This window comes from Engraulis encrasicolus, chromosome 24 (assembly GCF_034702125.1).
Source record: "Engraulis encrasicolus isolate BLACKSEA-1 chromosome 24, IST_EnEncr_1.0, whole genome shotgun sequence".
Lineage (NCBI taxonomy): Eukaryota > Metazoa > Chordata > Actinopteri > Clupeiformes > Engraulidae > Engraulis > Engraulis encrasicolus.
This window is the reverse complement of record NC_085880.1, coordinates 11,076,257-11,091,256: the sequence shown is the minus strand read 5'-3', so window position 1 is coordinate 11,091,256 and position 15,000 is coordinate 11,076,257. Positions and strand designations below refer to the sequence as shown.

General features: G+C 46.3%; 1 protein-coding gene across 1 annotated transcript in view; it reads left to right on the top strand.

Annotated features, from left to right (window-relative positions):
- Positions 1–15,000, top strand: part of cep170aa (centrosomal protein 170Aa) — a 100,437-nt gene that overhangs the window by 43,799 nt on the left and 41,638 nt on the right. Inside the window, exons 7-8 of the mRNA XM_063191201.1 lie at positions 6,076–6,204; positions 13,845–14,363. Of these exons, the coding sequence (XP_063047271.1) occupies positions 6,076–6,204; positions 13,845–14,363 (648 nt within the window). The remainder of the gene's footprint in view (positions 1–6,075; positions 6,205–13,844; positions 14,364–15,000) is intronic.

Sequence of the window (15,000 nt, the reverse complement as noted above, 5' to 3'; positions counted from 1 at the left end):
ACAAGGGGGACGCAGGTGAGCAGAGGATGGAGGGAGGGAGAGAAAGAGAGAGGGGGGATGAAGGAAGGGGATAGAGAAAGAGAGAGAGAGAGAGAGAGAGAGAGAGAGAGAGAGAAAGAGAGAGAGAGAGATCATCACCGTCTCCCCCAGCAAGGCTGCAGACACACACGAGTGGGACGAGAAGACTGCAGGCGAGTGGAGGATGCAGGTCGGAGGGAAGGGAGAGAAAGAGAGAGGAGGGGGGAAATTAAGGAAGGATTGGAGGGAAGAGAGCAGAATATAGGAACATTTGTTCAGCTTTAGAAGGAGAGAGAAAGTGGAGGGGATTGGACAGAGAGAGAGAGAGAGAGAGAGAGAGAGAGAGAGAGAGAGAGAGAGAGAGAGAGAGAGAGAGAGAGACAGAGCAAAAAGGGGAAAGTGGTGACAGAGAGAAAGCTAGAGAATGAAATATCGTCACATGGATGTTCTGTGCGGCAGCTTTGCCTGGTTAATTTAGCCCAGTGCCATGTTGTGATATTAATAATACTGGGGTAATAACTCACATACTGTGACTGTTATTAATACTGTGACAGTAATACTGGAGGACCCTTTCAAAACGTATAAATACTTACTGAGGCAATACAAGGGTAAATCACGGTCACATGCCCCTCCCTCATACAGAGATTTGGCAGGGCATAAGATTGTGTGTGTGACCATGTGTGACCATGTGTGCTTGTGTGCTTGTGTGTGTGTGCTTGTGTGTGTATGGTGTCACTTCTCTTGGAAGCTGGATAAAGGCACATCTCTTGGGTTCCCTCCAAGCTATTATCAATTTTCTGTAATTAATTTTTAGTCTGTGGCTACGTTTAAATGGGACTTTTAATTCCAAATTTACACACTTTATTTCTGAATAAAGCTTAATTGCAATTTGAAAATGACATGTAAACACTTCACGATTCGGAATTAAATGAAAAATCAAAGGGAACTCGACAGAACTACTTAATTCGGAATTCGACAGAACTAAAAAACATCACGTAAACGTAGCGCGTGTCTCTCTACAGTTCATTTATTGTTCAGTGCCTGTGCATTAGATGCACAATACATGTGCTGCCAGTGGTTCTGCTAGTAGGTACTGTACATGTGTGGATAAGTCGCTATGGGTGAAACCATGTGCTAATTGCAATGTTATATGCACATTTAGTTCTGGTTCTCTCACTTCAATACGTATTTCTTCCTCATTTGATCTCTTTACTGCCTTTCTGCCATTGGGGTCAAGTGGGTTGACCAACACATCTAGGCCTAGTAGGCCTGTGTGAGGTTTACAAAGAAACAGGGAAGGGTCACATTAGGACAACTGACTGTGCAGATTCTAAATTGGGTCAATGATGTTGTGATGTTTGTTGAAAGTGTTTGTGTGTGTGCGTGTGGTGGGGAATTTTGATGAAAGTAATAACATCCCCTCATAAACAACTACAGTCCCTCTCTCTCTCTCTCTCTCTCTCTCTCTCTCTCTCTCTCTCTCTCTCTCTCTCTCTCTCTCTCTCTCTCTCACTCACTCTTACTTGTTCCGTCTCTCTGTAAATAAACTGATTAATCAAATAGCGAGACCTTTTGTTTGTGAGCCTCCCTTCCCCATCACAAAATAGTTTAATGAGAGAAACACAAACACAAACGGCCAGCTTTACTGTACGCATATCAAACTCAAAGACTGTTTCCCTCATCAGACAAGAGCAGTAATAAATAACATTAGCTATATTTGGCTGGGGTGTGTTGGCCTGTGGTGGTTGCTGGGTGGAACATTGGCCCGGTACCCAGCTGTGTTCCATGTTCCGCGTTCCGCTGACGGAATAGCAGTTGATGTCATTCATTTCTATCTTCCAACGGTTTGTTCAGGCCCTGTGTGTGTTGTTAGTGGACAAGCTAAAACGATGCCTGATATGACTGCTAGTCCCCTGCTGAATATTAAAAAAGACTGTTACCTTTTTCAGAACCAGATGCTTTGACTGGAGTGCACTATGAGAGCAAACTAAATCAATGGCAAATTCAAATTCTCAAACTTGGCGAGTAAAGTAGAAACTCTTATTAAGGTCAGATTCTTATCCTGGTCATACTGTAACACACATTATGATGTGTGCACAGCTGTAATACTACACACAGTCATGGGTGAGCGGTTAGGGCGTCAGACTTGCATCCCAGAGGTTGCCGGTTCGACTCCCGACCTGCCAGGTTGGTGGGGGGAGTAATCAACCAGTGCTCTCCCCCATCCTCCTCCATGACTGAGGTACCCTGAGCATGGTACCGTCCCACCGCACTGCTCCCCATGGGGCGCCACTGAGGGCTGCCCCCTTGCACGGGTGAGGCATAAAATGCAATTTCGTTGTGTGCAGTGTGCAGTGTTCACTTGTGTGCTGTGGAGTGCTGTGTCACAATGACAATGGGAGTTGGAGTTTCCCAATGGGCTTTCACTTTCACTTTCTATTTCTTCTTTTATGTCCCTCTCTCTATATTTCTCTCATGTTGTCTGTAGCAAGACCATGTCATATTCTTATTTAGAATGATTAAAGCAGGGGTGGGGAATCTACTGTATGTCTCAAGGGCCGTTTACGGCCATCTTAGCTGGCCCACAACACAATTTAATGTTATCCGGTTTCAAATGAAATATGACATGTTTCATTAAGAAATGTTAGAAATTACATTTGCAATACAATTAAGTTATATTTTCAGGGGACCTAGTGAAGGTGGAGTTTGTTATAAAGGTGGCCGCCTTCAATATCCTGTAGGCCTAAAGTGCAGGGGGAAACTCTGGTTTGTGTTGATAGAACAGCCCTTGGAGGACTTTGTAAAATGTGAAGTGGCCCTTCCAATGAAAAAGATTTCCCACCCTTGGATTAAATACTGTAACATTCAAACAGTAAATCCTGAGCTGTAATCGGTGTTGCTGGTATTAGAATAGTGCGATCCATAGGGTCCCATGATAGCAGTCTCCCGGGCATCCATCTCCATGGAGATCTGCTTTGCCTGTTGATGTATGCTATCTCTGTCTCATGTGGTAACAATATTAGATGCTCTGGGCTTTAATTAAAATCTGTGTGTGTGTGTGTGTGTGTGTGTGTGTGTGTGTGTGTGTGTGTGTGTGTGTGTGTGTGTGTGTGTGTGTGTGTGTGTGTGTGTGTGTGCTGTGTGTTTGTGTGTGTGTGTGTGTGTGTGTGTGTGTGTGTGTGTGTGTGTGTGTGTGTGTGTGTGTGTGTGTGTCTGTGTGTGTCTGTGTGCGTGTGTCTGTCTGTGTCTGTGTGTCTGTGCACACGTGTGCGTGCGTGCGTGCGTGCATAAGAGGATATTGTTAAAGATTCACCACTCATTGCCCTTTTCAATACAAGTGGCATAAGGGAGATTTACGTATTCATTTATATTGTGTGTGTGTGTGTGTGTGTGTGTGTGTGTGTGTGTGTGTGAGAGAGAGAGAGAGAGAGAGAGAGAGAGAGAGAGAGAGAGAGAGAGAGAGAGAGAGAGAGAGAGAGAGAGAGAGAGATTGTAAGCATTGATTAGGCTGTAACGGGTCAATGGGACGCACACAGATAGGTCTACATGCATCCTGCAGATACAGTGGATCTCATTTAGTCGCAGCTAAGGCTATGTGTCCTCTGAGAGACACCCAACAAGTGGTTGTTAGCAAGGGACAGTCATTCAAGACTTAAATCTAACACTGTGTAATCATCAAAATGGAGGAAGTTAAAGCTGGTATTAAATGTTATCAAAATATAGCCCACACAGCAGGGGAATGTGTTTTAGCCTACCCATTTTCATGACTCCTCTCCGCCCAACAGCTACAAAGGAACTAAATAGCCATGTGGCGCTAATATGATAGCTCTATGGCAGCAGCAGTGTTAAGGGCAATTAGAGTTCGCACTAATAGCAGCCTTGCGAGGCTACACAGTGGCTAACTGCGGGGGTGCTAATGATAGGCTAGCGTTGTCTTTTTTCTCCTCAGTCAGTCAGTCAGGCAGTTACTGGTGGGCCGCGCAGGCAACCCAGGGTTGTTACTGAGCGGAATAGAAAGTCTGACTTCACTCGCTGAGTAGTTGACTGTTAGCCTCCTTTAGTCTGTATTTATCTGAATGCTATTTCATTACCGGTCGCTTTTTTTCTTGTCACTAATTGTTAGCTTTACCGACAGAATTGCCACACCTCCTCCTAGCGTGGTGCTAAGAGATGGGGATGTAGGCATATTCCTCTTTCATGTCCCCTTGTCTATGTAAGAGCTGATGCTGTAATTTGTAATGCATTTGGAGTCACATTATTGCACAGTGAAGGTGCTCAGTCTGTTGACATAGGCCTACCTGATTATTAGTGGGTATTAAATATGCACATACTGCAGCATTATTTCCCTGGAGGAGTGTGGTGTGGGGTAGCAGGCCCTACTTAATGTGGCGATCACAATAATCACATGTAATAATCATTACGGTTGATCATAATGCTGTAATGGCATAAATGCATCCCTTGGGTTAAATTCGAGCCACTTTGCACTATGTTCTCCTCATTAAAGCAAAGCAATGATTCTGTGACTAGGGGAATAGTTCTATCCATGGAGTAGTTCTATAGAGTCATTCTATACCCATGGAAACCATATCCTATAACCGTGGTCCACGGTAATGAGGTGGCAACAGAACAGGAAGTGACTATTTTTGGCCTACTTCTTTGGCATTTTATGGGTTTGAGTTTATGGTTGACAAACACACACGCATGCATGCATACACACACACACACACACACACACACACACACACACACACACACACACACACACACACACACACACACACACACACACACACACACACACACACACACACACACACACACACACACACACACACACACACACACAATTGCACACACACACACACACACACACACACTCACTCACTCACCAACCCCCCCACACAGTGCCTATGCAGCCCTCTGCCTGTACCATGGATTGGGCCATGTGTTCTTAATGCTAGCTGTGGCATGATCACTCCACTTACTCGCATTCTCTTATAATGCAATGCCTATACAATAGAGGACCCCTGGTGTGATACTTATAAAGGCTGCGAGTGTATGTTACGGTACAAGGCCATTGCTGCGTAGCTGATGTTGAATGTTATGGTACGAGACCATTCCTCAAATGGTCAACAACAGGAAGAGCCAATCAAATCAAGAGGCTCACCCCCTACCGTGAGCGTGTGCCCGTGTTTGGGTGATAAACAGAGGGGGGTTGGTTCAATCCTGCCGTTGTTACATTATGAGGGCAGTTAAGCTCCTTTTTTCACAATTAATGCGCTGGCTTTGGCATTTTACCGTCTGTCCCTTTTGGAATCTCCCGTAGTGTATTTAGGTCAGGCAGTGGTGACAGTGCCAATGGCTGTAGCCACCATACAAAACCAGTGAGAGGGAAGAGAGAAAGGAAAGGAAGAGGTACTCCTTACATGAATGCACAGATGAATGGATGAATAAACGAATGAATGAATGAATGAATGAATGAATGAATGAATGAATGAATGAATGAATGAATGAATGAATGAATGGATGAATGGATGAATGAATGAATGAATGAATGAATGAATGAATGAAACCTTCAATGCCCCGGAGGGAATTTGTCTTGCACTCAGGAGCCATAGAGCAAAACAACACTTAGACATACAGGCTAGCACAACAATACACACAAGCAAGTCTAAAAAAACACGTAGTTGCCTATGTAGATTAAAAAAGGAGGGATGGGGTGAAAATTGGGTGATCAAAGAGAAAACCTGTCATCACAGACAGCGTGTTTGTTGGGTTCAGAGATGTTGCTTTTCCTCTCTTTCCTGTTTTCCTGCTGCTGCAAGAGAGAAAAAGGGAGATTTTTGTTTGGGATTTCATATTTAATCCCTCTTTGTGTGTGTGTGTGTGTGTGTGTGTGTGTGTGTGTGTGTGTGTGTGTGTGTGTGTGTGTGTGTGTGTGTGTGTGTGTGTGTGTGTGTGTGTGTGTGTGTGTGTGTGTGTGTGTGTGTGTGTGTGTGTGTGTGTGTGTGTGTGTGTGTGTGTGTGTGTGTGTGTGTGTGTGTGTGTGTGATCCAGGGGACATAGCTGCGCTCCACAGAGGAACGCCACTGTACGGCCAGCCGTCGTGGTGGGGTGACGGGGACGCCGACGATGAGAACTCCTTCAAGCAGGAGACCAAGACGTCCGGCAAGAAACAGGAGAACGGTACGCACACACTTTTATTATTTCTCTATGCCAAATCAAAAATGAATAGATAGATAGATAGATAGATAGATAGATAGATAGATAGATAGATAGATAGATAGATAGATAGATAGATAGATAGATAGATAGATAGATAGATAGATAGATAGATAGATAGATAGATAGATATGTATTGTCCTTATGGTATGTGAATTTGCTAAAGCTGCCATTGTCATATTCATGAACATGGAAGTAGATATTACAGTATTGTCCTGCAGCACTGTGCTGAAACTGATTTTCAAATTGAGTTACTGGCTTAGTGGTTGACAATATATCCTTATTAGACCTTATACTTGGACTTATTTGTTGGATCACCTTTTAAAAATAAATCTAACACTGAATGTCAGTGAATGCAAATAATGCATGCATTCATAGCATGTGACTCAATTGCATCAAACCCAATAGCATGCAACTTCATCAAATTATAGTTTAGTATTCCTCTAACATCAAAGCAATTAAGTCACAGGTTGCATAACAAAATGCACAACATGCATACTGTACGTACAACATGATGTTCTGCACTGTATATCGTACCACAGAGTAAGGGGTCAGGTTAGATATGCTCAGTGTAAGTGCATGAAATTAAGTTAAACAGCCTTACATGTAAGTAAGTACACCAAGGAGTACTACCCTTTGCTGTGTATTAGGTCTGCAGAAACTAGTTCCTTCTGACTATTGCGCTGGAAAACAAAGGAGCTGATATTATCCTGAGGGCAAGCCCACAGAGCTGCAGGAAGTGATGGAAGTCAGGCTAGGTAAGACGGAGGGAAGGGGATGTTGACATAGGAAAGCCCTATGAGGACAAGGAGACACACATGAGGGCTACACGGTGAATAATAGAATGTCGCTATTGCTAATTGTGCAAACCACATCGAATAGCTAAGTCATAAACTGTTACTCTTCCAAGATGTCTTGTTTGAATTATTGCAAAGACTCCAGCGGCATGCGCCTGGTTCAAAGTGACTTGTGCAGATTTACAGTAGGCTACAGCAGTGGTTCTTAACTGGAATAGACTTGGGACCCACAATTGTCCATCGTCAATACGTTGTAACTTGTGACCTAATATTTTGTTGCGCCGTCAAAAACTTCAAATACTTATCAAAAAATATATCCATGCGTTTGATAATATGCATCACCAGGTATACAACAGGTCTATCAACTAGTGGAGAGGGGTATTAACCATGTTTCACTCTCTCATCGACACCACAGTTATTTATTCAATCTTGTTTCAATTCCGCTCCGCGACCCACCCAGGACCCCTCTGCCACTCACATTTGGGTCTCGACCCACCAGTTGAAAAACACTGGACTTGTATTGTACTGCCGTATAGAAGTACAATATAACATAATACAGTACAACCTAAGTATACTTTGGCCAATATTATACAGTACAGTGTGGAATTGTTACACAGTACAGTACAGTCACAGTAATAATATTGTGGATGCTCAGTGTTTTTAATCCCTCTACTCTCATCAGATGAGATGACTACTGATGTGGCTTATGTGTAAACTGCTCATGTTGCGAGCACAGCACAAAGACTGTGCTGGCTGGCTAGCGAGTGAGAGAGTCAGCCCATTCTCAAAGCTTATCCCGTCTGAGCTGTCCGAATCGGAAGAGAGGGGCTCGCGTGATTACTGGGAGGCTGGCTGCGTTTGGCCGGACAGCTCGTATCCCATTAGCTGTGTGTGCTACCAGAGTAATAGGATTACAGATTAGCGCAGTGGCCAGAACAGCTGGATGTGACCCGGCAAGACGGCGGGATGCACTGATAATGACTGGATGGCCAGTAGCATAGCATAGCAACACACTGACTGACCTTTAACCAAAGGAAGTAAAAACAGATCTATAGAAATAGTTCGGTGAGCAAAAATGAAACAAGAAACAAAAACAGGAATGAAAATAAAAAGATTGCGTTAGGTTTTGATTTCAAATCTGCTGCCTGGACTTCTCCAAATCCTATTGCGAAATAGCGAGAATCGGATCCCAATTGAATCAAGTGTTATGGCATGCTGTTTATTTATGTTTTGTCATTAATAACAGAATCCTTCAAAGTGAATCAAAGTGGACATCAACAATAGATGACTGCATTGGCAGATGCAGATGTTATATCAAAGCTGAGTCATACATTTGTGTGGGGGATACTCCGATTTTTACCCCATAAGTATCCCAAACGGTATGGTTGACCCGCCTCCCTTAGTTTGCTTATTGTTGTTTGCTTCCCGACAAAGTGAAAGGAGTTCCCGTATTTTCGGGAACTCAGAAAGTAGCTTGCATTGCTCTTGACCTGACTAGTTTCAATGGCGAAGGTGTTGCGTCACTAGGAGGCCGCGGCCTGGCTACCAAATTTTATGGAGGATGGAGGACACAAAGATGCTTTACACTCTTAGAACTGAGTTTAAATTTGAAAAGTGTCTGTTTACGTATTGAGTCATTCACTGGGGGGAAAAAACGACAAAGTTGTTTCTTTCATCCTCTGCTCCTTGTCTAACGCTCAATGTTTGTGGTCCTGGCTTCTGAGTAAAATTGCATTTGCTCCATGGCAGCACTTTGCAGGACACATTGTTGATCATTTTTGATTTACAATGCTTTCCAGCTGATCCCAGATCAGTAATATCCTGTAGTTCTGTGGATGCTACTGTGCTCACATACAGCAGAGGGCAGTCAAACCATGCTGTACTGTGTGTGTGTGTGTGTGTGTGTGTGTGTGTGTGTGTGTGTGTGTGTGTGTGTGTGTGTGTGTGTGTGTGTGTGTGTGTGTGTGTGTGTGTGTGTGTGTGTGTTGTGTGTGTGTGTGTGTGTGTGTGTGTGTGTGTGTGTGTGTTTGTTTGTGTGTGTGTGAGTGTGCGGGCGTGTGTGTGTGCGTGCGCATGTGTGTGTGTGTGTGTGTGTGTGCGTATGTGTGTGTGTGTGTGTGTGTATGTGTCCACATGACACAGTGTGAAGTGAGGGCTGCTGGTGGTGGCAGGGCCGTTGTCATCTGTTCTGACAGGCATGCAGCTAGTCTGCCCCTGCACACACACACACACGCACACACACACACACACACACACACACACACACACACACACACACACACACACACACACACACACACACACACACACACACACACACACACACACACACACACACACAGCCCCATGGCTAAAAAACATTCCTGTCTAAGGACACTTACAAAAGCTGAAATACCGAGCTCTCTCCTTCCCACACAGTGCATCTCTGAAACGCAAGCCAAAAATGGATTTGAATGGTATCAAGCACACTCTCCTCTCCTCTCGTCTCCTCTCCTCTCGTCTCCTCTCGTCTCCTCGGCTCTCCTCGGCTCTCCTCTCCTCTCCTCTCCTCTCCACTCCTCTCTTCTCTTCTTTTCTCTTCTTGTATTGTCTCTTTTCGTCTCGTCTCGTCTCTTTTCGTCTCCTCTACCACCCTCCTCTCCTCTCCTCTCTTTGCCTCTCCTCCTCTCTCCTCTCCTCTCCTCTCCTCTCCTCTCCTCTTTTACTTTGACATGCAACCAGTGCGTCACCGGGGGCAGAGGAGGAGGAGGAGGAGAAGAGAAAGGAAGAAAACACTCCTCCGTTCTTTTTTGTCAGTGCGAGGGGGTAGAAGAGATGGCAACCTAAAAGCATCCCTACCCTGCAGTGCCTCTTAATTCAACTCGCCCCCGAAACATAGCATGACCTCCGTTATAAAAGTAGCATGCCATTTTCACCACTATATCGTAGTGCCTCCGAGGTTTTCAACACACACACACACACGCACGAGCACACGCACACACTATACCATAGTGCCTCAGAGATGTGCAACACACTGGCACACAGACACACGCGCACACGGACACACCAACACACACACACACACACACACACACACACACACACACACACACACACACACACACACACACACACACACACACACACACACACACACACACACACACACACAGGGTGTGATTTGTCGGAAAACCAGAAGGGGGGATATGTTTCCTGATTTAAGCAATATCAATGGAATTTCATGAAACCAATTAAAAATATGTAGAACAAGTGGCGATATCAAAACCAGAAGGGGGACAATCCCCCCCATCCCCCCCTACAAATCGTACCCTGCACACACACACACACACACACACACACACAGACACACAAGCATGCGTGCACACACGCCACACACCCCACCACGCGGTGAATGTATCTTTTCGGGTTGGTGTGCGTAGGGGGGGTAGGGGGCTAAACCTAAGGACACTGAATGGCTTTGTCTGACAAGGACCAGCATTCCTCTTACTGACAAAGAGCACAAAGACGAGAGAGAGAGAGAGAGAGAGAGAGAGAGAGAGAGAGAGAGAGAGAGAGAGAGAGAGAGAGAGAGAGAGGAGGGAGCTTGACAGAGAAGAGGGAGAACGGGAAATAGATGGAGTTAGTTTATGTGGCAGTATCTGTCCTTTTAACTACTATACAGACAGCTAAATCACTCATACCTGTACTTTAAAACTCCAGTGGAGTCATCTCCTGTCTTACAGATACCTACTCTCTCATACAGAGTCGTTGATCATCTCCAACCGGACACTTTTGGGCATGTGTATTTTTCTCCAATGTTTTTTTCTCTCTCTCTCTCCAAGCCCAACAGTGCTATTGTCCTAGCATGAGTAGTCCCTCAGGCCAGGCTGAGCAGGAGTGCACCCCCAGCAGCAGCTTACATGGTCACGTGGTTGGTGAGGAAAGTAAAAACACCATCTCCATCTCAACAGACGCCGTGTGAATGGGACTCAGCTGCTCCCAGCCACCTCCCTCACCACCTACTCTATCCTCCACCTCCACCACCTCCATTGGCCATTGGGTCTCTCTCTCTCTCTCTCTCTCTCTCTCTCTCTCTCTCTCTCTCTCTCTCTCTCTCTCTCTCTCTCTCTCTCTCTCTCTCTATCTCTATCTTCTCTCTCTCTCTCTCTCTCTCTCTCTCTCTCTCTCTCTCGATCTCTCTATCTCTCTCTCTCTCACCTCCCCAGGGTATTGTCATTGGAGGCAGGCAGGCAGGGGGTTAGGGTTAGCTATAGGGTTTCACTTGAGCAGCCAGACCCTGGCTGAGAGAAGCGCATGCATCACGTTAAGCTAGCCTAGTGGGACGTGTTAGCCTGCCTGCAGCCCCCGTCGGGGTGAGTTGAGTTGAGTTGAGTTGAGCTGAGTTGAGGTGAGGTGAGGTGGGGTGATTTGTCTCCTGCCTCATGTCTGTGTGCTGTTTTGACGTGCTGTTGTTGCTATTTGTGGAGGAGCGCTGGTCTGATCTGAGGTCAGTTTGGAACGTTCACTTGGAAATACTCGATTAGCAGCAGCAGCATCACATGCTGGTGTGGGAGTTCTGACACTCACTGGTGGGTTTGTTTACCATTCTGCATGCATCGCTCGCTCAGTTATCTTCTTCTCTCTCTCTCTCTCACACTCTCTCTCTCTCTCACTCTCTCTCTCCCTCTCCGTCTGCATGTGTGTGATACATACAAATACAAAAAGAGAGGCACAGGAGGAAGAAAAGTGAAAGAGAAGTAGACACTTTGTAGACACTTTGATGGAGGGAGAATAGGATTGTGTGTATTGGCGAGATCTCATTTTGCCATAGTTGGAACTCAGTTCATGAAGAAGTTATGAAGCCTCCACACAGTTTGCTCTTGTGCAAGTTTCTGTTACTGTTGGGTCATTTCCCTATTGGTCAAATGAATGAGCCATGCACTTCCTGCTGCTATCAGGTATCACATGATGCGTCCTGAGGGGAAGTGATGTGAAATTTACTGAGCAGCCAACCAGAGATGATATTTTTTTGTATTTGCGACAGCTTTCAATATTTTATTGGGAGTAAGATCGAAATCAAAAGCAGACTGAAATAAGGAAGTGTTGTCCTATTCTCTGACCTAACTTTGGCATTGAAGGATTATAGTGGCAAAGCTTTTATCTTCGACCGCAAGAGATGTTTTTAGTGAATGTCAAGCCTTATCTTCAGATGGTGGTCTTTGATGTGAAGTGTCTTATCTAAGATCATTGTGTAGTAGCAATTAGATGTGGTGGAAGTCTCCAGTCAGTGGTGAAGAAGCGCAGAGAAAAACTGATGTGAATAAAAATGAAAGTTATTTGTACAGCAAATCTGTACATCTAAAAAAGAAGTGATCATCCGGAGAAGTAATGGAGAGCACGTAGTATGCAGGGAAGCTGACAGGGGTTGACAAAGGGGTCGATTTACCTTGGCCCTCATTACATTGTATGCATGGGGTGGGGCCAGGGTTGCCAGATGAGACTGATGATTTCCAGCCCAAAAATGCTCAAAACCTGCCTGGAAGCACTAAATCCCTCCCAATTTGAACTAAATTCTATGGCCATAAATTGGCAGAAACCCAACCCACCCAAATGCCTTTTTTTTTACCCGCAGACGACCATCCTGATCAGCCCCATTGGGCAGGAAACCGCCCAATCTGGCAACACTGGGTGGGGCCTTTCAGATCACCTTTTTTCCCGGGCCCAGGCAGCCAAAGCTGTCAGCGGCCCTGTACGTATATATTGGTGTGTAAGAAATTAAATGTGCACATAGTTCAAAGAGGGTCTACGAATTACGTTTTCTTGTGCTCTCCCCATGCACCACACCTCCTTGTTGCTCATTAATCATTCTGTGACGTTAACGTCCTCAGTCAAGAGCGACCACCTGTCTTTTTGGACAGGCATCTGACTCCTGATCCTGAACTCGCCTATGCTTCTGCTCTTAAACGCGTTAGCATGTTTAATTCATGGACGTGCTGCCCAAGTCCAGATGCATTAGTCAAGGTTTTAGGAGGCTGGATGTCATGAGATCCCATCCAAAAAAAAACAAAAAACAAGTTTAACCCGTATGAAACAGATGGTCCATTTTTTTGCCTTCCTTGTTCTCCCCTTAACCAAATCCACTACCAGCAGCACCGGTCCTCAAAGACTTCTGGCTCGACATAGACAGACTATTATGGACTTATTAAATTATGTTATTAGTAGCGCTCAGGGGCACCAAAGAGATTGGACTGACCTACTACTCATCAGTTAATGTCAACAAACACAGTCAGCTTTGTGTCCTCCCTTTTCTTTTGAAGCTCCCTTCTGAGAAGGTCAGAAGAAGACAGAGAGAGAGAGAGAGAGAGCGAGAGTGTGTGTGTGTGTGTGTGTGTGTGTGTGTGTGTGTGTGTGTGTGTGTGTGTGTGTGTGTGTGTGTGTGTGTGTGTGTGTGTGTGTGTGTGTGTGTGTGTGTGTGTGTTTGGTTCTGTGTGTGTGTGCGTGTGCGTGCGTGTGTGCGTGCGTGCGTGCGTGCGTGCGTGCGTGCGTGCAATGTTGTCCTTTTTTATCTCTCCCTGAGCTCTGGCAATACTTTTTCAAACAAACCAAAAAGAAACATCCCCAAATCAGTACGAGTAAGAGGGGGTAGTGAGCTGATGCAGGACCAGCCACAGCCACACAACCTTTAACCCCTGTAACCCCTGACCCTCAACCCCCTTTCCACCCCCACTCCCCCCCCCTCCCTTGACCTTTGAACCCCTTGACCTCCCCACTCTCCTCTCCTGGCGGCTAACCTCTGCAGTGTTCTCCTGTGTGTCTATCCGTCCACAGAGAGCAGGGAAGGCAAGAGGGCGGAGAGGGAGAGGGAGAGGGACAGGGCCAAGCAGCCCAAGCAGAATGGCCTGGCACCTGGTGCTCCCATAGGGGCGGCCACCGCCACCGCCGACGCCGGCTACCTGGAGCTCCCCAGCAAGGACAAGGGCATGTCCAACAGCAGCATCCACGAGATCCCCACCAAAGACACTGAGGGCTCGGCCGCTGCTGCGAACGCCCACCATCCCAGCGGTGCCTCCAACACCTCTCAAGGCCACGCGTCCTTCACCATCGAGTTTGACACGGCCTCGCCAGGCAGGGTGACCATCAAGGACCACCGTGGAGGAGGTCGGAGTGCCGGGAAAAAGTCAGGCCAGGCGGGGCTGGGCACCCTGCAATCGGCCATGATGGCCTCCGAGACGAAGGTCGCCGATTGGCTGGCCCAGAACGACCCGCCGATGGTGCGGCGCGAGTCCGCGGAGGAGGACAGCAAGACCATCAAGAGCGACGTGCCCGTCCACTTCCGGAGGCTGAAAGGTGAGGAGCGGCTAACTCCAGCTAGCTAGCTTGACTCCCTCCTTCCTCCCCCCCTTTTCCCCACCTTGCAGTGCTTTTGGCCATTCTTCCTTCACCTCCTTTTCCTCCTCCTTAGTATGTATTTTCCTTCTTCTTCTCCTGCTAAGGGTTTTTCCTGGCTCTTTCACGAGCAGGTAAATTCGGAGCGGCTTGGAGATTTTTGGGATATGACACATTCGTTCATGTTGACTGTTACGCATGAACTCCCATGCCGAAACTCACAACAGTTTTGCATGGAAAGAAATCGCAGGAATGTCTGCTCCAAAGGATCTTACCGGTAACTTACTTGCTCTAATATGACTCTATACTCATTGGTTGCTTGGCAACCTTTGAATGCAGGAAAAACCCTCCTCTCTCCACGCTTCCCTTTCCTCTGCCCCATCTCTGCCTCCCTTGCCTCCCTCTCCTCCTTCCATTGGTCCTGTCCGGCCGCTTCTCACAGACTTACTAATAGAACTCTCCCTGGCTTTCTCTATGTCTAGAGCTTTGACCCATGATGTGTAGGACAGACATGGGTGGGTGGTTCAGTGTGTCTCTCAGCATGACTCGATGCTCCCCGGGTGTGACTGTGTGTGTGATGGACAGCTGTCCTTGACAA